Source organism: Petaurus breviceps, unplaced genomic scaffold, assembly GCF_028583685.1.
Source record: "Petaurus breviceps papuanus isolate PSGF00001 unplaced genomic scaffold, PetGlider_PUasm1.0 229, whole genome shotgun sequence".
Lineage (NCBI taxonomy): Eukaryota > Metazoa > Chordata > Mammalia > Diprotodontia > Petauridae > Petaurus > Petaurus breviceps.
This window is the reverse complement of record NW_027185903.1, coordinates 3,241,213-3,267,280: the sequence shown is the minus strand read 5'-3', so window position 1 is coordinate 3,267,280 and position 26,068 is coordinate 3,241,213. Positions and strand designations below refer to the sequence as shown.

The 26,068-nt window shown below is 37.8% G+C and overlaps 1 protein-coding gene across 3 annotated transcripts in view; it reads right to left on the bottom strand.

Moving 5' to 3' along the window:
* The window catches only part of SLC25A46 (solute carrier family 25 member 46), a 33,593-nt gene extending 8,250 nt beyond the window's left edge, over window positions 1-25,343 (bottom strand). The window contains exons 1-7 of one of the 3 annotated variants that reach the window (XM_069096098.1): window positions 25,083-25,343; window positions 24,901-24,932; window positions 21,419-21,456; window positions 18,574-18,631; window positions 16,971-17,048; window positions 16,398-16,498; window positions 240-296 (exon numbers count right to left, since the gene is read on the bottom strand). In XM_069096098.1, coding sequence (XP_068952199.1) covers window positions 240-296; window positions 16,398-16,498; window positions 16,971-17,048; window positions 18,574-18,631; window positions 21,419-21,456; window positions 24,901-24,932; window positions 25,083-25,227 — 509 coding nt within the window. In that variant the 5' untranslated portion in view covers window positions 25,228-25,343. Of the gene's footprint in view, window positions 1-239; window positions 297-16,397; window positions 16,499-16,970; window positions 17,049-18,573; window positions 18,632-21,418; window positions 21,462-24,900 lie in introns of all 3 variants that reach the window. The other 2 variants (XM_069096099.1, XM_069096097.1) reach the window with 2 other exon arrangements.
* Window positions 25,344-26,068: the final 725 nt, after the last annotated feature.

Sequence of the window (26,068 nt, the reverse complement as noted above, 5' to 3'; positions counted from 1 at the left end):
AATAAACAAAAAAGTCTAGCTTACAGTCCAAGGTGTGGCGAAATTTCTCTATTAAGGGAAAGATATAATAAATACATATTTCCTTCACTCTCCTGAAGTGCTTTTCCCACAAATATTTGATCAGTCTTAAAAATTTAGAAGCAATCAGTAATCCTGCTATTTATTTAGTATGAATTTTTTCAAACCTTTACCACTATAATAATCACAATAATAATAATAGCTTTTGGCAAGATACTTACGCTTTAAGTAGAAGGTGTTCTCCCACTTGTTTAGGACTCCACTTGTGAGAAAGTTCCCTAAAAAAAGAATTTATTTAATTAGTTCCCGAATTAGCCTTAGGTTTTGTCTAATTTTCCTATGCGTAGTCATGATATCAGGAGATGAGAAAGTGAAGGGGGATACTTATGATTAGGCCAATTTGCCTCAAGTGTTTCACCTATCTAAAGTTCTAAATTTTCTCACAAAACTGGCAGCAACCTGGTGGCAGAAAGGGGAAGAAAGATCAAAAAGGGAGAGTGGGTTAAAGATGTAAACAACAATACTTAGCAATATGGATAGGAACTGGTAGTGATGGCAGAGAAGAGACTTTAGGCAAAATAAAATTTATGCTTTATTACAGTAATGAAAATGGTGAGAAAGGGAAGATAACGGGTAGGAAATTGAGAAGTGGAAAAGAAAGAAATGGAGAAGGGAAGGAAGGGCGAAAGGGAAAAGAAAAATATCAAAAAATGAATAAGAAAAATCAACAAAAGTAAGAAGATAAGACAGAGAAGATCTGACAGCAAAAAAGTAAGGAAAATTAGAGAGCAAAAAAGAGAAGGCAGAGAAGAGAAAAAGAAATCACTTTAATCTGTTTACCTCAGGCCTATCCTGTATTTCTGCTGTGTCCAGCTTGGTAATCTACAACCATGGGTTATACATACCACTGACAACTCTACTCCCATTCCTGAGAATTACTATTTAAGGCACAAAATTCTTTTGACTGGACCCACAACAAATTCAACTATGACCTCACAAATAAATGCATGGTGATTTTTTTCATGTAAATTTGTTTAGTCATTTATATATAATCTGTACTTCTCACTTTTATCACATATAATTTTAATTCAAATTTTTCATGTAAACATTAAAGTTTTAACTAGTAGAATGGCCTAATCTTGCTATTTTTTTTAATAGTAAAAGACTTCGAGATTTTGAGAGACAATTAAAAACACCCTCATTAACTAGCAACAAAGGTGCTAAGAGAACTGATGTTCTAAAGTGATATGGTTAAAAGTCTTAACTAATTGGACAGCATGAAGATCATGATCCCCAAAGAACCATCCTTTATATGACATAAGTTCCTTATATAAGAAATAAACCATTTAGTCTGTCATCACAGTGGGCAGTAAAACTGTTAGCAAGAAAGATAGTGAAGACCTCTAACGGAACTGCTCTCTATCAGTTTTTAAGTTACCTGTTTTCTCGATCCAATGGTCTCTTCTTTGACCTCATTATCTTTGACCTTTCTAAAATACATTGGACAACCACTCCCTTATATTTGTTATATTCTCTTTCGAGTCCATGATGGACCATCTTCAGGTCTTCTCCCTACCCGTACGAATGTTCTAATGGTAGTTCATTCTCAATTTCCCAGCCTCTAAGTATAGGTGTTTCCTAAGGCACTTTCTTTGGTGCCCCTTCTTTTCCTCACCTCCCCTGGCTATCTCATCCACTTCCTTGGCTTCAATTATCACTTTTATGCTTCCCACATTTCACATTTCTCCAACCGCTTAGTAAAATCTCAGATATTTCCCTTCAGCACATATGAAATGGAACTCTTCTTCCTTCTGAACATCTATTGCTCCTTCTAACTCCACTACTTCTGCCAATGAAATACTAATTTTCTAGTCAATGAGGCTCAAAATTCAAGAGTCATTTTTAAATCTTGTGCCCATACCACTTCCCTACTCAAAAGCCTTCAGTGTCATCCTATCTTCCATAAGATAAAATACAAACTTATTTGATATTTAAGACCTTCTATAATCTAGCTGTAACCTACCTCTCTAGCCTTATTCCACTATCCTACCTTCACAATCTACATTCTAGCCAATTGGGTGATTAGTCGTTGCCCTGATCTTGTCCTGCACTCTCCATTTCCTCATTCCTGAAGTGAATTTCCATTGCATGCCTCTGCTAAAATCCTTCTCTAGCTTCAAAATCCAGCTTAGGTGCCACCCTGGCCACAGAACCTTTCTACCCCCTCAAATTTTTTATAACACTTTGTCTAGAGCTTTCCTGGGCACAGATTACATTTTACTTTATATTATATTTATTTGCACTTATGTATCATTCCCCATCTACTACCATCTCCTATTAGTTAAAACATAACCTCTCTGAAGGTAGGGACTGTCATTAAAAAAAAATCTATATTCATATATTTGTATACAAATAGCACAGTACCTTGTACATAGGAAGAACTTTCTAGGGGGAGAGAAAGAAAAGAGAGGTCCAGACCTATGATTTCACTGGGACAGTGAACTTTCAGGCTAGATATTCCCTCCAATGAGGACAATTGACAACTTAAAGTTAAAAGACAAATGGTTTATCCATGGTCAGAAAGATAGCCTATGTCAGAGTCAGTATTTAAACCCATATTTCCCTGACTCCAAAGCTGACCCTCCATCAACACTCTTCCTCTCAAGCATTTGATAACTATTTGAAATGAATTTAAAGAGAAAAGAAAAATGAGAGAAAGAAAAAGGGATAGAAACAAATGGAAAGGAAAATCAAAAAGGAGAGAAGTGAGGAAAGGCTAATGAACTTAAAACCTCTGCAATGTTTTCCATATTGCCTGATCTCTATGGTTTCTACGATTCCTTATTTTATATGTAAGGATATAACTTTGCCTCTTAGAATTTTGTAATTGCAAGTGCTATCCCTTTCTAACTCTGAGGAATGTAAATGGACTTGCTATTGAACATAAACACATGCATTATTTTATATTTTTATATATATTATTTTATTATTACATGTACATAATAACATATATATGGAATCTGAGTTAGCATTTCATATTAAAATTCCAGAGCAAGGTGGAAAGAGGGGGCCATAAGCACCTCTGTAAGCTGCTTTGATCCTTCACTTGAGAAAATAACTCAAAGCCATTCTCTTGGCACTTGCCAGACAACTGGAACGTATTCTGTAAGTGTTAACTGTATGTCTTTTTGTTCCCACTCCTAAATCCAGTCAGGAGGACCTGAGTTCACATCCAATATCAGAAACTTAATAAAATACCTTTTCTCTTTCTGCAACAATAACTTAAGAAAGAAAAAGTATCCATCTGTGGACCTGACACTGTAAGCTCCTCCTCCTCCCCTTTGTTGTTTATACCCTTAAGTAAATCAGGGAATATTCCACTTTGGTACTCTTATCTTACCCAACTAATTACTGAGCTTGGGAGGTAGAGCCAAGATGGCAGAGAAAAGGAAGCAGCCCAGCTTCCTCTGTAACTTTAAAATAGCACATCAAATAAAGTCTGGAGCAGCAGAGCCAATGAAAAGCTGGAGTGAGACATTTTTCTAGCCCAAGACAACTTAGGAGGTTGGAAGAAGTCTGTGACACTGTGGTAGAGGCTATCCCAGAACCCATGTGACAGCAATACTAGCTGTGGGCCTTGGAGGCAGAAGCAGCAGCTTCAGGAACTCTCAAAACAGTGGGAGGATTGGGCAACTGGTCAAAAAGAGATTACAGGGGATCCCTGTGCTACGGGTTCAGGGCAGGGCACTGCTTCGCAACTCAATTGCCAATACTCACTTCTGGGTCACAGTTCCTGGGCAGAGAACATTTACAGTCATGAGTGAACAGGAGTCCTGAGGAACAGTTTAGCTACTGGTCACAAAGAAGTAGGGGCCCTGACTGATTTCAGTCACAAGGGAGTAGGGTTTCTGAAGAGTAGTATTACTTAGGCATAAGGGAGCAGTGACTATGCCTCTTCTGAGGCTTAATATCTTACTTTTAGGTCACAACCATAAAACTTTATGGGGTCTATGCCTGGGAAATGAAATTCCTGATCCAGTTCTGGGATTAGTGCAACGGAGTTTCTGGCCTACCCCTGGTCTGCCCAGGACAGCAGAATCTATAATCTTTCTTTATAGTCAGAAAGACACAGTTCTGATTTCAGAGGGCCAGGTGGATCCATCTCTGTTCCACAGTTCCTGCCCTGGTCATTTACCTATGGATTAAATTATTGATCTGGGGCTAGGAAAATGACCCACTGTGGATATTCTTATCACTATTTGGTGTTCCTCCTAAGATCTATATTAGAATAGCTGTGAGACAGAGCTCAACTGCAATGCTTCCTTCTATTCCACTATCTTTTTTTTTTTTAAAAGCAATCAGGGTTAAGTAACTTGCTCAAGGTTACACGGACAGTTATTTTTGGGTGTGGTGCTGAGTATCTGAGTCCAGATTTGATCCCCAGGTCATCCCAACACTGGAGCTGGTGCTCTTACTCACTGAGCCACCTGGCTCCCCCTAAGCAATTGGGGTTAAGTAACTTGCTCAAGGTTATACGGCCAGGTGTTTCTGAGTGGGTGCTAAGCATCTGAGCCTGGGATTCGATCCCCAGGTCATCCCGACACTGGAGCTGGTGCTCTTACTTGCTGTGCTACCTGGCCGCCCCATTCCACTATCTTTACTTCGTCTCCCAATAATTTTTTTTCCAGTGATGCTATTTGACTACAACTCATGAAAGACCATAATCTCCAAAGAATTAAAGTTGAGAGTCAAGGCAAAAAGGTAGAGATTCATAGTGGGCATAACCAGGGTACTGCATATTATCAGTGAAGAACTGACCTAGAGAAGTGAAATAAAGGATTACATTAAAGAGATGTAGGACCAAAAAAGAAGGGCCGATGATATGGTCAGAGCAAGGGATAACTAATGGCCTTCCTATATATGCTATATATTGTATTTGTGTAATATCAAGATATTGAGGAGAACTCCTACAGCTTGATGCATGGAATCCCCTATAAAAGATTTATGGGATGTGAACAAGAGTTATTCAGGATGAGAAGGCATGAATGGGTTGTCATCTGTATTATTAGAAGTAATACGCACATGTACTGAAGTATTTAAGTTTGATAGGCAGATTAGATTGGAATGAAATGTTTAAGAAAATGAGAATTTCTCAATTTCTGAGAAAAATGCTTTCAACAAAAGATAATAATTTTCACTGGGAATTCCATAAATGATGCATGTACAGAACCATGGAATGTTGGAATAAGAATGGACTTTTGGAAGTCATCGAATAAAATCCCATTATTTTAAAGATGAAGAATGATAGAACCAGATTAATAAAGTAACTTACCTAAGGTCAGTTGGTGGAAAAATTAGAATGCAAACATTCTACTCTACTATAAAGCCTTCAAACCCTTCAAGGCCAAGTAATGAAAGGGCAAAGGCAAGATAATAATGATAATTTGGGATAGAACTAAAATATACAAAACTTAGAAATGGCTCATTCTTCCCTTCTTCCCACAGAGATTTCAGTCACCACTCTGCTCGTTGCAGCTCAAAGGTAGGGAATAGTTAGGATTACTTACAAAGAGGACCTAAGATGCCATTATAGTTAAAAGACCCTGCCTTAGGAAGAAGTCAGTTTCCCCTTCACTTGGAAGGGAAGCTAAGAAATATGGGGTTTGCCCAAAAGAACTTTGCTTCATCATAGCTAGTTTCAAATCTAATGAATAATCTTAATTTTTAAGTCTTTTAAAAACCAAATTGAAAATTAATCTTGGTGGCACAGTGGATAGAGTACTGGCCCTGGAGTCAGGAGGACCTGAGTTCAAATCCAACCCCAGACACTTAATACTTACTAGCTATATGACCCTGGGCAAGTCACTAAATGCCTCATAAAAAAAGAAAAGAAAATCAATCTCACCAAAGGACCAAAATTATCTCAGTTTTGAACTCCTCCCCCCATTTTGCTAACTTGAAAAGCATGCCCACTGATCTAGCAAAAGCAACTTGCTAATAATTAGGACAGCAAGGGAGGCACAATAGTTTAACCAAAGAGTTAAGAGAAGGGAATTTGAGGGATAATGTATCTTGAAAGAAAACAAGAAGAGCAAATATATGGGTTTCTTCAAAGACAAAGCAAAATATTCCCAGAGGTATAGAGAGAATCCTATCAGGCAATAAGCTCTCATTCCACAACTAAAGGATGCTAAGGCCATCTTCAGGTGTGAGATAAGTAATGACAGTCTATTTGAAAGCCTTCATGGAAGGAAACATCATGTCTAGCTATGATACTAACAAACAGTATGGAATAAAATTACTAATAAGCAGCTGATGATTAGCAAAATAAAGTATCTTTGGAAGGGACCTCATAAGTTGTCTAGTCCATCTCTTACCAACATCTGTATTCTTCCATAATATTCTACAAGAAAATATCTAATTAAGTAGCTGCAACGATAGGCCCTGACTTTGGCCCTCTTATCTTCTTTCTAAATAGTTTTTCAATGTCACTCTAGCAAGACTTCCAGGGTTGGAGACAAGATGGTAAATCAGAAGAAGCACTACAGTCAAGATTTCCCAACATTTCCTTCCAAATGACTTCATAATAATGTCTGAGTGGCAGAGACAACAAAAGGTCAGGATAAGACATTCTTCTACTCAAAGACAACTAAGGGGGTTGAAATGAGAGACCTGCACAACACCATGGCGGGACGTGGTGGTGGAAAAAGCAGCAGCAAACATTTTGGGAATACTCAAGCTAGAGGTGGTAAGAAGGCTGAGCAATTGGGTCAGAAAGAGATCACAGGGGACCCACTTCTGGGTCACATTTCAGGTGGGAGAAGGAACACTTTTGGTCATGAGAGAGGGCAGGCGCCCTAAGGAACAGTCATTTGCTATCTCAAGCAATAATAGTCCCGAGGAGCAGTTTTGCTTGCAATTCCAAAGAAACAACAGCCCTGGGGAGCAGAAATATTTCTCCTCCCAAGGGATCAGGGGTCCTAAGGAGTCCTTCCTGGGTAAGGACCAGAGCCCAGACTAGAAGAGCAATGACCACACCTCCCCCAAGATCATACAAAAGCACCAAAAACTTCTAGCCCCTCAGAATTTGCTCTGAAAACAGCAGTATGAAAAAGACTGAAGCTTGGGTCAGTGCCCCATCCCCCCAATGCCAAGAACAGAGCCCAACTTTAACATAAAGTTTAAAGGCAAGAAATAGCCTGGCAAAATGAGCAAACAACAACAACAAAAAAAATCTGACTATAAAAAAAAAAAAAAAAAAAAAACCCCCCCCAAAAACTACTATGAAGACAGGAAGATCAAGACACTCAGAAGACAATGGTGTCAAAATAGCTATAAGCAAAGCCTCAAAGGGAAAAAAAATCCCACCATTAATTGGATATATTGGACATCAAGAATTCTCAGAAGACACAAAATCATTTTAAAAATCAAATAAGAGGGACAGTGGGGCAGCTAGGTGGTGCAGTGAGTAAAACGCCGGCCTGGAGTCAGGAGGACCCGAGTTCAGTTCCGTTCAGTTCCGGCCTCAGACACTTAACACCCACACAAAAAAACTAGCCATGTAACCTTGGGCAAGTTACTTAATTTTCTTAATTACCCCAATTGCCCTCCAAAAGGCAAACAAACAAATAAATAAATAAATAAGAGGGGCAGCTAGGTGGTGCAGTGAATAGAGCACTGGCCCTGGAGTCAGGAGGCCCTGAGTTCAAATCTGTCCTCAGACACTTGACACACTTACTAGCTGTGTGACCTTGGGCAAGTCACTTAACCCCAATTGCCTTGCCTTCCCCTCTCCAAAAACAAACAAAAACAACCAAAAATAAAAATCAAATAAGAGTGGTAGAGGAAAAACTGGGTAAAGAGATGAGCATAAGGGGAGAAAATTATGAAAAGAGAATTAAAAGCTTGGTAAAAGAGGCACAAAAAATACTAAAGAAAATAACATCTTACAAAACAATCTGGACAGAATTAGAACAGAGATTACAAAACTTCAATGAGGAAAATAATTCCTTAAAAAACAGAATTGGCCAAACGGGAAAAAAAAGGCACAAAAGCTCATTGAGGAAAATAATTCCTTAAAAATCAGAATTGTGCAGATGGAAACTAATGACTCCATGAGACATCAAGAAACAATAAAACAAAGTCAAAAGAGTGAAAAAAAAAAAGAATATGTGAAATATTTCATTGGAAAAAACAGCTGACCTGGAAAATAGATTGAGGAGATATAATGTAAGAATTATTGGACTACATGAAAACTATAATCAAAAAAGAGCCTAGACATCATTTCAAGAAATTATTAAGGAAAACTATTCTGATATCCTTAAACCTGAAGACAGAAACTGAAAGAATCTACCAATCACCACCTGAAAAAGATACCAGAGTGTAAACTCCCAGGAATAGTATAGCTAAATTCTAGAGCTTCTAAGTCAAGGAAAAAATACTGAAAGCAGCCATAAAGGAACCATCCAAATACTATGAAGTCACGGTCAAGATCATATAAGATTTAGCAACTACCATGCTGGGGTACAGGGCAGTTCAGGAAAAGACTAGTACCTCTGGTGTGAGGATCGATGAGCATATTTCAAGGCTGCTTCTCACCTTTGGTGTCCACCTGATCTACTCAATTCTCACCTGTGGCTCCAAAAAGCTACAGCATGCACAATGGTCAAACCCAGTAAACTGTTTCAGCAGTTGGGCTAGACCAGGTTGAGGATAAACAAGGAGTCTCAAACCCTTTGATGAGTTAGGGGGGTGTCTACCCCAAGTAAGTAAAGACTTCTGGTGGAAAGGGCAAATGAGAAGAATTTGTTACAACAGCCATGATTGTGGCTGAAGCAGGCACTGTGGAGAGCTTAGAGCTTGGTTGGACAGCAAAGATGCCAAGGTATCCACTCCTTCTGAACCATCATCAGTCATCTAGACTTTATCATAACACTAGACTTTGATAACAAGCAGATGACTTCACACAACTCTGCCTCACTTAAATCCAATTTATGCACAAATCAAAAGATATCACTCATACTACCTTACCATTTTTACAAAATGGAAATTCCTGTGACAACAGGCAAATGACAAAGCAGCAGATGTGGATACACTAGGAGCTGTAGTCACAACCCTGCACACAAGAAGCCCAGAGCACATGGTCATATTATTGCTAGAAGCAGCAGTGGGATTCGGAAGTCCCCTGGGTATCTGAGCAGCCTTTTTGAACAAATTGAACTGCTCACCTCCTGGTATAAGGAAGGAGCTAGAAAAGGTGCCCTAAAAATTGTCTGCTTTACCCAACCCTGCCCTGCTTACCATGGCAAGTGAGGATCCCACTCTGTGGTTGAAATACAAAAAATGGACAAAAACTGCAAAGCTGGTTCTACTGCCATCAGTACATGGAATGTGTGCACACTTACAGACAATATAAAATCCAGTGGAACTGAAAGATAAACAGCTCTTGCTTAGAGCTTGGTTGGTATTTAGCAGGTATCAAATCCAAGAAGCAGCCATGATTGAAACAAGGCTGGCAAATGAAGGCTAGCCTACCTTAGTCAGAGCTGGATACATGTTTTTCTGAAATGGCTGCAGTGAAGGGAAGCACCATGAAGCTGGCATAAGTTTTGCAATCAAAACTAATCTAGTCAACAAGCTTGTATGCTTCCCAAAAGGAGTGAATGACAAGGGTTATCACAATGTGACTGCCACTTGCAGGAAAGTGCCATGCCACCATCATCAGTACATAAGCTCCTATGATGATGAATCCTGATGAGGTCAAAGAAAAATTTTATGAAGACCTGGAGACCCTTATCATTAATGTGCTGAAAGAGGACAAGGCTTATAATTATAATTCTGGATGACTCTAATGCAAGAGTAGGAATAGACTACTAGACATGGCAGGAAGTCCTTGGGAAGAATGGAGTCAGAAACACCAACAGCAATGGTCATTTACTACCTAAGACTTGTGCATCTCATCACCAACACTGTCTTCCATTTACCTAAATGCAAATAAACTTCATGGATCCACCCTTGCAGCAAGTGCTGGCATTTAATAGACTATGCATTGTAAGGAGAAGAGATAGACAGAATATGAGAGTGATGAAGGTGATGTGTGGTGCAGGGTGCTGGACTGATCACAGACTTATCCTCTCCAAGCTAAATATTCATATTTAACAAAAGTGGTGGCCTCAAGGCAAAACAACTACCAGAAGACTTTTAAAATCAAGAGATTAGAGGGCTTCTCTGAACAAAAACAGTTTGTTGCTAACTTGGAGGGAAACCTGAGCCAACACACAGCTGCCAACAGGAGAGCAGAAAAGTAATGAGCAGCTTTCAGAGATTTGGTGCACCAGACTGCACTTACTCATCTGGGTCAGAATACCTGCAAACATCATCTGTTTCTAAGAATGCAGTGTTTAACTCTATCAAAAGTAAAGCACAAATAAAGCTGAGAGAGATGCAGGACTTTTGGCTCAGTAAGAATGTAAATGAAATTCAGTTTTATGCTGATTGTAATAATCCAAATTGCTTTTATGATACTCTGAGACTATGGGCCAAAGTCCTATGATGCATCTCAATTACTCAGTGCTGATGGAGCCACATTGATTAGTGATAAGGACATGATCCTGGAGAAACAGGCTGAACACTTCCACAGTATTCTCAGCCGACTATCATCAATCAATGCTGAAAGCCACTGACCATATACCTCAGGTTAAAGTCAATCTCTCTAGCCTAATTTCTAACTGAAGAAGAGGTTTTAAATGCCATTACGCTCCTCTCATGTGGCAAAATGCTTGGTGTGGGTTCTATTCCAACAGATTTACAAGGCAGAAGGCCCACTGCTCACGTAAAAGCTGACTGAAATTTTCTGGGTTATGTGGTAAAAGGAGGTTATTCCCCAGAAGTTAAAGCATACTTCTATTCTCCATCTCTATAAAGGAAAAGGAAATACACTGTCCTGTGATGATCGGGGTGAGGGGAAGGTGTCTCTCTGTCTTCATCACTGCTGGCAAGATTCTTGCCAGAGTCCTCTTTAACAGGCTGATCTTCACCAGAATGACTGTCACATACCTGAGAGTCAGTATACCTTCAAAAAAGGCCAAGGAATGGGTTGATGTGGTGCTTGCTGCCTGACAGTTCCAGGAGAAATGCCAGGAGCAGAACAGAGGTCTATACAAAATATTCATCAATCTGACCAAGGTCTTTTATACTGTTAGTTGTGAGAGCTTATGGCAAATTATATCTAAATTTGGTTGCCTTGAGAAGTTCATCAGTATTATTTGTCAATTTCATAACTGCATGCTTGCATAGATTCTTCATAATGAATGATGCTGCTGCACTTTCCCAGTCACCAGTGATGTCAGATGTCTTCAACAAGGACATCAAGGTCAGCTACCCACTGATGGTAAACTATTTAACTTGAAAAGGCTACAAGATTTAAGTGGAGGGAGAGTTGGTACATGATATTTTTGTTCCCAGATAATTATGCACTCAATACAACCTCTGAAGCTGAGATGCAACAAAGTATGGATTGATTCTCTGCTGCTTGTGCTATTCTGGCCTGACAAATAACACTAAGAAAGCACAGGTTCTCCACCAACCAACATCATGCCATTCATACATGGAACCATCAGTTAAAGCAAATGGAGACATTTTGAATACTGTGGATAAGCTCCTTTACTATGGCAGTATCCTTTCCAGGGATGCCCACATAGATAATGAGGCTGACATATGCACTGCAAGAGGTAGTAGCTCAGTGTTAGGGAGGTTCTAAAGGAAAGTGTGGGAAAGAAGAGTTATCAGACTGCCTAGCAAATTGAAGGTCTACAGAGCTGCTGTGCTGATGTCATTGTTTTATGCCTGTGACACATGGACAGTCTGCTGAAATGTTCCCATTTGAATTGTTAGAAGATTCTAAAGATCCCCTGGCAAAATAAGGTATCAGACACTGAGGTCCTTTAGTTATTTCAACTGCCAAACATTCAACCTCTATTGCAGACAGCACAACTCTGATGGGATGGCCATGCTGTTCCAATGCCAAAAAACACTAGCCAAAAAAATTATTTTATGGAGAACTCACACAAGGAAGTTGCTCACATGGTGGTCAGAAGAAGTAATACAAGGCCAGTCTCAAGGTCTGTCTGAAGAACTTTGAAATTGATAGCATGACATTAGAGACACTAGGAAAGGTTATTTAACATGGCATGCCAGCATCAAAGAAGGTACTGTGTTCTATGAGCAAAGCAGAATTGCAGTAGCTCAAAAGAAACATAAGATGTGCAACTTTAGAGACAATTCCATTCCAAATGTTCATATGGACTATTTGTGCCTAACCCATGTTAAGAGCTTTTTGAGCTTGCATTGGTCTAATAAGCCTTAGCTGGATATAACTGTACCTTGATCCCAACATAATGCCGTAATTTTGGTCCTCTTTGAGAATGAAGGTCAACAACCAACCATGTTAAAGGAACAGAGTACTTGGTATATGATATTCCAAAAGGCAAAGGAGCTAGGATTATAATCAAGAATAACCTACCCAGCAAAACTAAGTATAATCTTTCAGGGGAAAAAGTGGACATTTAATGAAATAGGACTTTAAAGCATTCTTGATGAAAAGACCAGAGCTGAACAGAAAATGTGACTTTCAAATACAAGACTCAAGAGAAGTATAAAAAGGAAGACCTGAAAGAGAAATCATAAAGGACTCAATTAGATTAAACTGTTTTACATTCCTATATGGAAAGATAATACACTGAGCCTGGAGACTAAAAACTCAGATTGGAAGGTTAGTAAGAACTTTATTAAAATGGTATGTGTTCTCAATTCAATCAGTTTACCAATTCTTTTTTTGTATTCTGTCATCTGAAACTCCATTATTACTACTCTGAAACATGTTTATTTACTTCTCTTTTGTGGCTGCCCTTGAGGGCAAATGTAATGTTTTATACTAAGGGAGTATTTCCCACAGTGTATATGTGGAGCCCATTACAGTCATAAATGTTTATTCTTTTCGACACTATATTTTCATAATTTTTATATTTTTGACTAAAGTTCTGAAAGTATTTAGCTATGAGATTAATTTTTTTTCAATGTAGCAATATACAAAAAAGAAGGGCATGAATGATCTAAGAACAGAGAGTTTTGAAAGATGGTGGAGTAGGTCAGAAAATTCCAAGCAGCTTAGGGTGAACAAAGGGAATGGGGTGAAGATAAATAAGAACAGGGGCATAATTGAACCCCAACAATTTGAGAATATCAGAAGAAAAATCCCAGGATGAGCTTTTATCCCTGTGAAAAGTAAACACCTCCAGGCTAGGTTCAGTTTTAACAGCAAGCTGCAAGCCCTGGGGTTAGTTGATTAGGGAGGCTGCCTCAACCCCAGCCACCGGAACTTTTACCCTGGGATAGTGACGGCAGTTGGGCATGTGAGTCCAGGAAGATTAAGATCAAGGGAACCTCTGTTGACAAGGAATGCCAGACAGGGCTGTGCTGTGAAGAGAGTAGGGCAAGAAGGAACCAGCACGTGCCCCGTGAGTGCAGAAGCAGTGGGGCTGAAAGCCCCTGGCTATGGGCACCTATAGGATGCTGGAAGTTTGGCTTTGGTTTCAGGCTAATGGGAAGAACTGAAGATCTGGGGCAAGAGGCCCCATTTCCCATACCCCAGGGCTAGAGGTAACTACAAAGAACTAAACTATCATGGCAAAAAAAATAAAAGGAAAAAGAATCCAACTACAGAAATCTATTATGAGAATAGAGATGACAGGGGTTCACCTTCAGAGGAGGAAACTGAAGTAACGAAACCCCCAAAAGAGTAAATATTAAATGGTCACCTGCCCAAAAAGAATTTCTAGAACACCTTAAGAAAGACTTTAAAAATCAAATGACAGAGATGGAGGAAAAATTTAAAAAGAAAGTAAGAACAATCTAAGAAAAACAAGAAGGGTATGAAAGTTAAGTCAACCAACTAGAAAAGGAGATCTAGAAACTTAAGGAAGAAAATGACACCTTGAAAATTAGAATTGGGCAAATGAAGCCAGTAAAATTATAAGAGACCCAGAAATGATTAAACAAAATATAAAGAATGAAAAAATAGAAGAGAAAGTGAAATATCTTATAAGAAAAACAACAGATTCAGAGAATAGATCAAGAAGATAAAATATAAAAATAATTGGACTAACTGAAAGTTAGGATCAAAAAAAAAATCTTGATACAATAATACAAGAAATAATTAAAGAAAATTGTCCTGAAGCATTAGAACAAGGGGGAAAAGTAAAAATTAAAAAATCCATTGATCATCACTTAAAAGAGATCCTATGAGGAAAACTCATAGAAATATAGTCAAATTCTGAAATCCCCAGCTCAAGGAAAAGCTATTAAAAGTATCAAGATTTAAACAATTTAAATATGACTGTGCCACAATTAGAATTACACAAGACCTAGTAGCAGAAACATTAAAGGACCGCAGGTCTTGGAACACAACATATCAAAGTGCAAAAGAACTGGGACTCGGTCAAAAATATCATACCCTGCAAAGTTAACTATTATCTTAAATGAAAAAAAAAGTGGACATTTGATAAACTCTCAGATTTTCAAGACTGTTAAAAAAAAAACCCTGAACTTAATAGATGATTTGACATACAAGAACCAAATACAAATATAAGGTACATAACAAAGACTCATAATAAGGGATCCATAAGGGCAGACTGTTTACTTTTTATATATATAAAATGTAAAGTTTATGTCTAAGATTCTTATTAATAATTGAGTAGTTCATAAGAAAGATTGGGGAAAACCTCGGCATGATACGAACTTAAAAAGTTATACCATTTAGGAACAGCTAAAAAAAGTAATTATTTTATACAAATGAGGTTCAAGAGGAAGAACTGATACATAGGAATTAGATGGGGGAGTAGTGGCTGGCAGTTCTGGTAGCCAATTTTCATCGGGAATGGGTGTAAAAGGGAACAATGCATATATATTTAAAAGAGTACAGAAGTCTTCTAAATTCAGAAGAAATAAAATGGTAGGGACATAGGGAGGGGGGAGAGGACAAGGGAGGGATCTTTAGAGGGGAGGGTGACAGAACAGGTAAACAGGGGTATAGGAGGGTGTTTAGATTTATGGGAAATGGGAGGACAGGAGAGGGATCCTTGGAGGGGGGTAGGCAAGTCATAGGAGGGCAAGATAGTGGGTAAAAATAAAGTAGAGGAGGAATAAGAGATATGCATACACATAAAAACAAAGAGCAGGAATAGAACAGGTTTGGGAATATATATGTCTATATATGTGTATATACATGTATGTGTGTATGTATATATCTATAGCTATGGAGAAGGGGCAGCTAGGTGGTACAGTGAATAGAGCGCTGGCTTCGGAGTTAGGAGGACCTGAATTCAAATCTAGCCTCAGACACTTGACACACTTAATAGCTATGTGTCATTTAACCCCAACTGCTTTGCCTTCCCCCCCTCCAAAAAAAAAGAGATTTTTATTTTTAAGTATGCATATTCAGATGAAAATATTTGATAGTTCCAAATTTTTAAGTTAAAATTTAAATGTATAAACTTTAAATCTTTTTTGCATGACTATATTTAAGAGAATTTTAGGACCATAAGCTGAGGAGACTAGGACTGGGCCTGAGTCTGTGATTTCGATGGTATACAGAAATCTTGGGAGAGAAAACTCCTTCTACCATTGTAGTCTGCTTTAGAAAGCATGTGAAACTTTAAAGGTATATTTTTAGGAGGCAAAATTTGAAGCAATGGTATAATAAGAATAGGCCAAAATCTTTTAAGTTCCTTTCCATTTGTAACAGATAGGAACAAGAGCTGGATCTGTGATTTCATTAACACAGGGAGCTCCTTAATAAGGAAATTCTCTTTACCAATCCCAAGTCCATACCTTCCCTGAAACTTACGGTGTTTAAAAGAACTGCAGAGAGCACTGAGAGGTTGTGACTTGCCCAAGGTCACATAGCTAGTATATATCTGACACAGGACTTGGAACTATGTCTTTCCTGGCTCTAAGGCTGTCTCTATATCCTCTACACCATGGTTACTTTCCCAGTTTAAAGGAATTCAATTAATCCTATCATTTACTGGACTATAATACTATAAACAAAATTTTCTTTGGGCTATTTCATCCTAGATATTAGATTTAAAATGGACACTTAAAAATTTTTTTCCCTTACATTCCACTAAAGATTTTAAAAGGATACCTGGGGGGTGGCTAGGTGGTACACAGAACAGAGCACTGGCCCTGGAGTCAGGAGGACCTGAGTTCAAATCTGACCTCAGAAACTTAAAACTTACTAGCTGTGAGATCCTAGGCAAGTCATTTAATCCCAATTACCCTGCCTTTCCCCCTCCAAAAAGCAAAAAAAAAAAAAAGGATACCTAGGCAAATGTGTGAATTCACTGATAATTCCTTCAGCTCCAAGTGTGATGCCCTGAACAATAAATGTGCTCCCCATTCCTTTCCAAAGGGCTCTTGGACCCTAAAATAAAAAAAAAAAGCATACCCATTAAAGTCTACATTATACAGACAAATTCTTAATTATATTGCAATGGTTACTGATGCTTTCCCAAAGAAAATTTTAATAAAGAGTCTTGATTCAATTAAGTTCTTTTCATACTTGTAAGGCATTAAATTCAGTAAGAATTAATTATCTACTATGTGCCTGGAACTCTGCTAGGTGCTGAGGATATAATAACACAAGCAAAAGAGCCCTCAAGGAGCTTATGCAATATTCTTACAGATAAGTAGTTTGAATTAGGGTCATGAAGAATACGCCAATTAAATATGAATACATATATTTCAAACTTTCCCATTTTTAAAAACTCTTTTCTTCACTGTCCATCTAAGCGGACAAGAATAACTCTTTCTAAAATTAAGGTAAATGAGTATACATAATTCAACTTCAACTTTTAAAAAAGATATCAATCAAATCTGTAGATCAATATTCTCACCTGGGTTTTGTTGAAGCTGTACATGATATTGATGACTGTAAATGGAGTGAGGTGATAATTTCGAGCATGATAATTAACCTGTTAGGAAGATTTTTAAGTCTTTGTTATCAGTGTATTACAAACTGCATTTCCCCTTAAATAAATGTAGATAAACCAATGAAATATTAAATTATATTAATATATTTCTATCTTATATTTGAAAAGCACTAGTTTTAGTTTTTTTTAATCAGTAAGTAATTAAAATTCATTTAAATTATATTTTTACAATAATAGAATATGCTTGTTACATAGTTATATGAAGAGACTCCTAGTCAACCTGAGTTCCTAAAATATTGATGTTCTAAGTTCAATTCATTCTCAGAGAATATATACATGGGTACCATATAAGAAGAGCCATTAATGAGTTCCCCTAAAAGAACTTAAAAATTCACTACTGAAAACAAATTGCGCCCTAAAATGCCAAGTCTTCCTTTTCTATTCCAAGCTCACAACCCACACATAATATTTTACCCAACTCTTAAAAAGATCCTTGCTATCTTAATCCTTTTTTTCATATAAGTTTTCAGAGATGATGCTCCTCATACTCCTCAGTGGGGCAGTTGTATGAACTGAAGATATTATATACAGTCAAAAAAGTCCATGAGCTATATATGAGATACTTGAAGAAAAGCAACCATTTCTATGGTTCCTCTCCAAGGATCTGACTCCAGTACAGTGAACATTATGGAAGCAAGTAACTTAGCAAATCATCACCACTGCTTCTATGAATTAGAAGATTTAGAGGAAGACAGTAAGAAAAGGACTAACTAGATAACAGGGATGTATACCATGACTACATTAGAACAAATTATTGAAGATGAGATAATTTTTTATAGTCAGAATATTTTTTAAAATGTATTTTCCTTTAAATATATATAGGTAAATCCACAAAACTTGAAATAAATTAAGAACTACATTTTGAAAAGCACTATCTTTATATTAAAACATTTGTTTTAAGAAAATTTAAAAGCAATAGCCTTGATTTCAGTTTTGAAGAGTGAGGAGCCAAACTCTAACCCATTTGGATAATTCACTTTTCTCTAAGGTTCCTATAGTTCTAAAATACTATGCGTTTATGATTCTAAGATAAAAAAGCCAGTTAATATTTATAGAAGACAATGGTAACTTCATAATTTTGGTCCTATCATATAATTTATTACAAAATAATAATTGTCTTTAAAGGTATACTAAAACAATGACTTACTGTGCCTTCACTGATATACAGCATACAGAAAAAGGATAATAGAGTGAGAGTCAAAGAAAATGGGTTCTGATCCTCACTCTACCATTTATCAACTATGTGACTTAAGGAAAGTTATTTAAACTCTGTCCTCTTTCCTATTCTTCAAAACAAAGGGATTGGACTAGAGTGTAAGCTTGAAGCTCTCAAATTCTAGGATCCTAAACATTAGCACAGATGCTAGGGAAAAAAACACTAACCAAGAGAGTAAATATTTATAGCCTGCTTTATCAATAAACCTTGGAAGTCTCACCTTCATCATTACCTGTACTAAGTTAGCATTTAATCAAAATTTTCAAAAGGTAACTGAAATTATGCAATTACCTGACATTGGCGTCGGAGAACAATGCAAGGATGGGCCAAAACATTTTCTGTAAACAGACTACAAAAATAATTTTGAACATTTGTGTAAATACTCCAAAATCTATCTTTCTAAAGAATTATAGGCTTACAACATACAATTTTTGAAGTGTTAACATGTATTTATTACCAAAAAGATCTCAACTGCACATAAAAATATACTTCAAAAGTAATGTACTATTACTAACAAAAAAAATCACACAATTAAGCTGTAGCTATCTAACTGAAACAATATATATATTAAACAACATTTATGAAGAACAAGTCCCTAATGGTGGATGTGTGCTAAGTAAAGTAAATCCTTTTTCTTTAAGCCTTAAACATACACTTTCATTTCTCCAAACCTTTATTAGCATAAACTGTGGAGTCAGAATATATACCCCAAAAGTCCTCCTCTGATTCCTTATCATGGTATGAAGGTGAAATTGAGTTCTCTATTGTTCAAGAAATAACATACTTAAGTTTGAGGAGGTGCATGCACATTGATAGACACAGGGTGATATGTTCTGAGGTCAAAGAAACTCGTAAGTTGCAGAGGGTTATCACAACAGAGAAAGGAATTCCCACATCAAAAAATTTCAGACAGGAAAACTGGAATATAGTATAGCAGAAACTGGGCACAGACCAATATCTTACACTGTATACCAAAATCAAGTCTAAATGGATGCACAATCTAGGTATAAAGGCTGATACTGTAAGCAATCTGGGAGAGCAAGGAATAGTTTTACCTGTCAGATCTATGGAGAAGGGAAGATTTTATGCCCAAACAAGAGTTAGAGAACAGTATGAAATGCAAAATGGATAATTTTGATTACAATAAATTGATGTTTCTGTACAAATAAAGTCAATATAACCAAGATTAAGAGGGAAGTGGAAAACTGGGAAAGAATTTTTACAACCAGTGTCTCTGATAAAGGTTTCATTTCTAAAATATACAGAGCACTGAGTAAATCTGTAAGAATACAAGTCATTCAGGGGCGGCCAGGTGGCTCAGCGAGTAAGAGCACTGGCTCCAGTGTTGGGATGACCTGGATCAAATCCGGGCTCGGATACTCAGCACCACACCCAGAAATAATAACTGGCCGTGTAACCTTGAACAAGTTACTTAACCCCAATTGCTTTAAAAAAAAAAAAAAGAATACAAGTCATTCCCCAATTGATAAAAGGTCAAAGGATATGAATAGGCAGTTTTCAGAGGAAGAAATTAAAGATATCTATAAGCATATGAAAAAATGCTCTAAATCACTATTGATTAGAGAAATGCAAATCAAAATAACTCTGAGGTACCACATCTCATGGTCAGATTGGTTGAGATGACAAAACAGGAAAATGATAAATGCTGGAAAGGATGTGGAAAAATTGAACACTAATGCATTCATTGCTGGTGGAGTTGTGAACTGATTCAACCATTCTAGAGAGCAATTTGGAACTATGCCCAAAGGGCTATACAAATGTGCATATCCTTTGACCCAGTAATACCACTTCTAGGGCTATACCCCAAAGAGATCTTAGAAGTGGGAGAAAGACCTGTATGTACAAAAATATTTATAGCAGCTCTTTTTGTGGTGAAAAAGAACTGGAAATCAAGGGGATGCCCATGAATTGGGGAATGGCTAAACAAATTGTGGTGTATGAATGTAATGGAATACTATTGTGCTATAAGAAATGAGGAACAGATGGATTTCAAAAGAATCTGGAGACACTTACATAAAGATGTTGAGTGAGAAGAGCAGAACCAGGAGAAATTTGTACATAACTACAGACACAAAGTATGTATGAGGACTAACTTTGACAGACTGGGCTCCTCTCAGCAATGCAAGGTTATAAGACAACTCCAAAAGACTCAGGATGGAAAGAGATGTCCACATCCAGAGAAAGAATTATAGAGTCTGAATGCAGACTGCAGCGAACTACTTGCTCTCCTTTTCTTGTTTTGTTCCCTCTTTCTCACTGTTCACTCCACTGGTTATAATCCTTCTTTACAACCTGACTAATGTTTAATGTGAAGGCATTTGTAGATCCTATATTTGATTGCATGCTGCCATGGGGGAGGGGGGGAGTTTGAAACTCAAGGTATTGTAGAACTGAATGTTGTAAATTAAAAGTAAATAAATTTTTTTAAAATCCCATACAAGTTTCTGAAGTAAGCATTATAAAATCGTAACAATAAGAAAAAATAAATTTAGTATTTAGCCTTTTACTGAATTTGATGGAAATGTGAAGAAATGCCCTATGAGTATAGCCAAGTTGATGTCCAATTAAAAAAACTATTAGTAAATACAAGGCTATGTCATAGTTCAAATCTCTAAAACAATTATTTTAAAAACACTCTATTATATGTATTATACAAATATTCTACTCACTATAGATCATAATGTTTATAAATCTCAAATTAATTTTAAATAAAACCCAGATTTTCTTGTTCTTAATCTTTTTTTCCCAATGTCAGGGGCAAAACCATGAAATTGCTTTTTTGTTTTAATTTTAGAAGTAAACAAATCTCAAGAGGTTCAAGAACTTGGCTAAGAAAAAAAATTAATATCTTTATTTCAATAAATCTAGTCTCCTTTGTAATGTATGTATTTTAATTTATGCATTTAAAAACAATTCATCAGACTGCCAATGGGATCCCTGACCCCAAAAGTTAGGAACCCTTCATCTAACCTATATTATTCTGATTATAAACTCAGAATTTGATTCTTACTGCCCAAAACAATTACTGCCTATTCAATCGATTCTTCATGTTAGACTCATTTTCTAATACTCATTTTCTAATCAACTTAAAGCATATATTCCATAAAACTAGTACCTTGCAAGTCCAATACCAAATCCAGCAAATCTATTCAACTGTTCTGAAAGAGAAGAAATAAATTATGTATCATTTATAGTTGGGTAAACTGTAACAACTTAAGACTAATTTCTATTTTTAGAATGTTCATATAAATGATGATGCTAGAGACCCTGAAGTATTCCATGACTCCTGGTTACTCATAAATACATTTTCTCCTGCACACAATAAAGATGGATACACAATTATAGCTGGTACCATTAAAATGTTAAGCCATTAATCCTGGGGGAAAATATCACATGAAAGTCACTATTTTATAAAACTTTTTCTAATAAGGGGAGGAATTTCTTACTTTTCTTCCCTGTCCTCCCATTCCCCCCTCCCAAAAAAAATCCACTTGTTTTGAGTGCTTAATTCACTTACTGGCCTAAGCTTAAGTGTCACAAGTGCCTTCTGAATAATAAACTCAATGGAAAAGTGTCCAGTTAGAAGCAGTCATGCACAGATGACAAAAACAGAAGAAACCTTTCTCTATATCCCTAAGTAGCCAAACCAAAAGTCTGGACTACAGGGGGCATTTTAATAAAAGAGACAAAAAAGGGAAATTTGTCTTTGACCATGCTTTTACTCTATCTCCTTGCATCTAAGTAAGCAATGACCTTGCTCTTTTCACTTTTAAAAGAATCTAGCATACGTCCAGGGGAGTGGAGAAGAGACTATTTGGTTAGCAGAATGTTTAATAAATGTTTCCTTCACTCATTTATGCATTCACACCAGCTTCAAAAAGTGTAAAAGACTAGATGCAAATTTTCTTTCATCCTCTTACAATTCTCTTCACCCTCTTCCTTATTTTGTGTGAAATACCATCTCCACTCTGGCCAGAGAAATCAGTATCCAGGAAAGAATGTAGTGGAAAAAAAAGGGGTGGGTAAATATTCAATAAAGCTTAAGAAACAAAAAAATAAAAAAATTACTTTATTCTCTCTTTTGCAAGAAATTTCATGCCCAAGAGATTCTCTAAGGTCCAAACAAGACTGCAAACTGAGAGTAGTAGCAGTTATTTTATTCAACTCTGTAAGCCCAACAGTGCTACAGAACTGAATAAAATATTAACTAAATTGAAATGGTTGTTGTATAGACTATACCATTAGGTACTGGTTCCTGTCACTGCCACAACAGTTTCATACACTTTTCAGTGTAAGAAACTGACTTAGTTAAGATAAGCTTCTACCCTCATCCTAATAATATAAATTAAATTTAAAAAAAAAGTATTTGTATTGTCAAAATAAGAATAGTAAAGGAGCTCTAACAATAACTATTTTTAATTATTTTCTCAGTGACTGACCAGAGGGATTATCACTTTAGAAATGGAAGGGATTAGGGGTGGCTAGGTGGTGTAGTGAATAGAGCACTGGACCTGGAGTCAGGAGAACCTGAGTTCAAATCCAGCCTCAGACACTTAACACAAAAATTAACCTTATGACACTGGGCAAGTCACTTAACCCCAATTGCCCTCCAAAAAAAAAAAAAAAGGAGAAATGGAAGGGATTTCAGTTCATCTACTTAAGCAACTTCATTTTATATACGAAGAATCTGAGATCCAGAGAGAATAAGTGACTTGCCCAAATTCACATATATAGATGGCACAACTGAGACTGGAAACCAAGCCCTTTTAATTTCAAATCTAGGATTGTTTCAACTGTACCACAAATGTTTTCTAGCACAACAAGTATTTTAAACATACAGGCATGACAATAATTTGTTGAAATCAATTTACATCTGTGACTTATAAATTTCAGTATTTTATAATCATTGTGTATTTATTTATGTATCTAGCACAGTGTATTAGTATCAGGCACATAATAGGCTTTAATAAATGCTTGTGTGTTTGTGTGTACATATATGGGGAAAAAATTTGTGTCTATGAGACAGTAGCACTATAAAACTAGAAGACCACAAAAAGAAATCCTTTAGCTTTACTTGAATAGGACCTTCCCTCTGTAACATAATAGTCAAACAGATATGACTTCCCTGAAGAGAAATCCACTATCTCAAGGTAGCTCATTCTACTTTTGGATACCTTTGGCTGTTAAAGAAGTTTTCCTTTACAATGAGCTAAAACTTGTTCTTCTCAGTTGCCACCAATTATTCCTATTTTTGACCTCTGGGACCAATCAAATCCCTTTTACACAATAATATTCCCAATAATTTAGGGCAGCCATCGAGGAATTTTCCCAGTTCCTTCAAGAAATCCTACCATGGCATTCCTAAGCCAGTTCTCTCACAATCTTAGTTGCCTACATGTACTCAAGTTTGTCTATACAGTTTCTAAAATGTGATATTCAGAATTGAATACAGTGCTGCTGATATGGTCTAAGTAGGGCAAAAATGGATCTACCCTGTTCCGGACACTATGCCTTTCAATGAAGCTTAATATCAAATCAATTTTTTTGGCTGTAATTCATATTACTGACATTTTTAACCAACTGAGACTCCCTAACTTTTCTCACTTATAGTTATTACTATAACTACAATTATGTGACTATAATTAAAGCAAATCATTCAAACAAAAATATTTCCATATGACAAAACTTTTGAGCAACAACTCCAAATTTGGAATCAGCTTGGGTGTAGGGATGTTATTTACAACCTCAAATATAAACATTTTGGCATTTAGTTGTGTAGTTTTACCATTATCATAAAGGCAAATGAGTTTTTCAACTCAAGCCGAAACTGTAAAATTAAATTTAAAAAAACATCAAAATGAGCTTTAAAGATTTTGTTTACTGCATGGCAAATTTAAATAACAGTTTCCTATTCACCTAAAGATGTTTCTACTCCTAAAAGGGATGGAAATTCTGAGAGCTCAAGATAAAAATGAAGATTAAAAAAAAATTTACTCCGAAGAAGGAAATGTGAGCACTTAAAAAGTGTTTCAATTTGAAACTAACAGTGGCTTCAAAACAGTTTAAGAGCAAGCCTTCCACACAATTAATACAAACTGTTGAATAAAATTGTTAAATAAGAAAAAAAAAGTATCACGGGGTATCTGATGCCCATGTTATTACTAGTAAAACTTCAAGTGGAAATAATTGGGTACATAATACATAAAGCTAGGAAAGAGCATCTATTACTGACATTTTAAAAATGAAAGTTTAGTGAATTCCCAAGGTCACGTGGTGGGGTATTTGACATTCTATTCAAAACAATTTTCATTGTAAGTGTTCCAAATCGATTTCCTACAACTTTAATATACCCTCAAATTTCATATGGGGCTTCGAGGGGGAAAGAAGAAAACGAAGAGAGCACGATCAGTGCTCAAAAAAGAACAGAGAGGACCTGGGAAGGGGTCTGCAGAACCGGGATACATAAACACCCAGGAAAGCAATCCCGAGAGAGGAGCAGAAGCCCCGAGGGGACGGCTCCATCTCCCTCCGCACAGCCCGCCCCGGTCACTTTCCGAGTCCATCACTGCCCTCGCACTCCCGCTCCCAGGCCCTCACCGCTGCTAGCCCCGGGTCCGCTGCTGCAGCTGCCGGGGTAGGGCTCCTCGCCGGTTCCCCCGAGAGGGGTGGGGGCTGCTCCTGGGCCATAATGTGGGGTCTTCTCCCCCCAGTGCAGGTTGCGGCTGCCGGGGATGTCGGGCGGAGTGGTCACCCAATGGCTCAGGTCGGAGGTGGAGCTGAAGGACCTTGCAGAGAAACTGTTGCCCCCAGGGTCCTCCCGGCTGCCGCCCCCACCCTTGTAGCCCAAGCCATCGAAGCCGTCCGGACGCCGCGGATGCATCGAATTCGAAGAAGGCTGGGGCCCTTAAGTGCCAAAGGGCACATCAACCATCAGAGGAAGCCCTCCCGCTGCGACCACCAATGCTTTCTCTCCTGCGTCCAGATTCTGACAACCGGAAGTCACTCCGTGCTCCCGGAAGAGGAAGTCCCGGAACATTAACTTCGCTTCTTCCGCCAGCCGTTGCGGCGTCCGTTACTGGGGTGACGTAGGTGTAACGTGGGGGTGTCCGAAATGGAGTATAGAGCCCTGAGGGCTTGTAAAGGTTGTGGTTTAAAGGCAGGAGGTGTAGCAGAGGTGTGAGGGAAAGTATCTGGTTAAGCTGTGTATCCCTGCAGGGAGGGATCTCTTCGGGAATGGGAAAAGGGACTCCTCGGCGCCAGAACCAAACCTTTTCTTGGAAGGCGACCCCTGTGCGTTCAGGCAGATGCCTCAACTTTTGTTGACAGTGAGAGTCACACACGCACTATCTCGGGCCGCACTAAGGGAGGTCCCCAACCACGCGGTTGAGGAATTAGGGGCCCTTCTCTCCTGGCATCTCCGGGAATGCCCCTGGGGTCGCTGAGGTTTGGCATTAACAGCAGCGGGGCATTTTCTCCAGTCTTGCCCCAAATAACAGGTTGGATTTTGAGGTGATTTGTTTTGGCCATCTCAGATGTCCAACACACACCTCTCTGCTACCGCCACAGACACGTGTGCTGGGGCGAGATCAGCGGGATCTAGGCAAAGGCGTTGAGCCAACAAGTTAGAGTTAGAAAAAAAAATCACACGCCTCCCACCCCCATTCTGAAACTGGGGGCCGCCATGCCGCAAAGAAGAGCAATTTAAGGGCGCATTTACACCTTGCTCCTGAAATAGACACTACTAAATACAGCGTAATTAAACTTA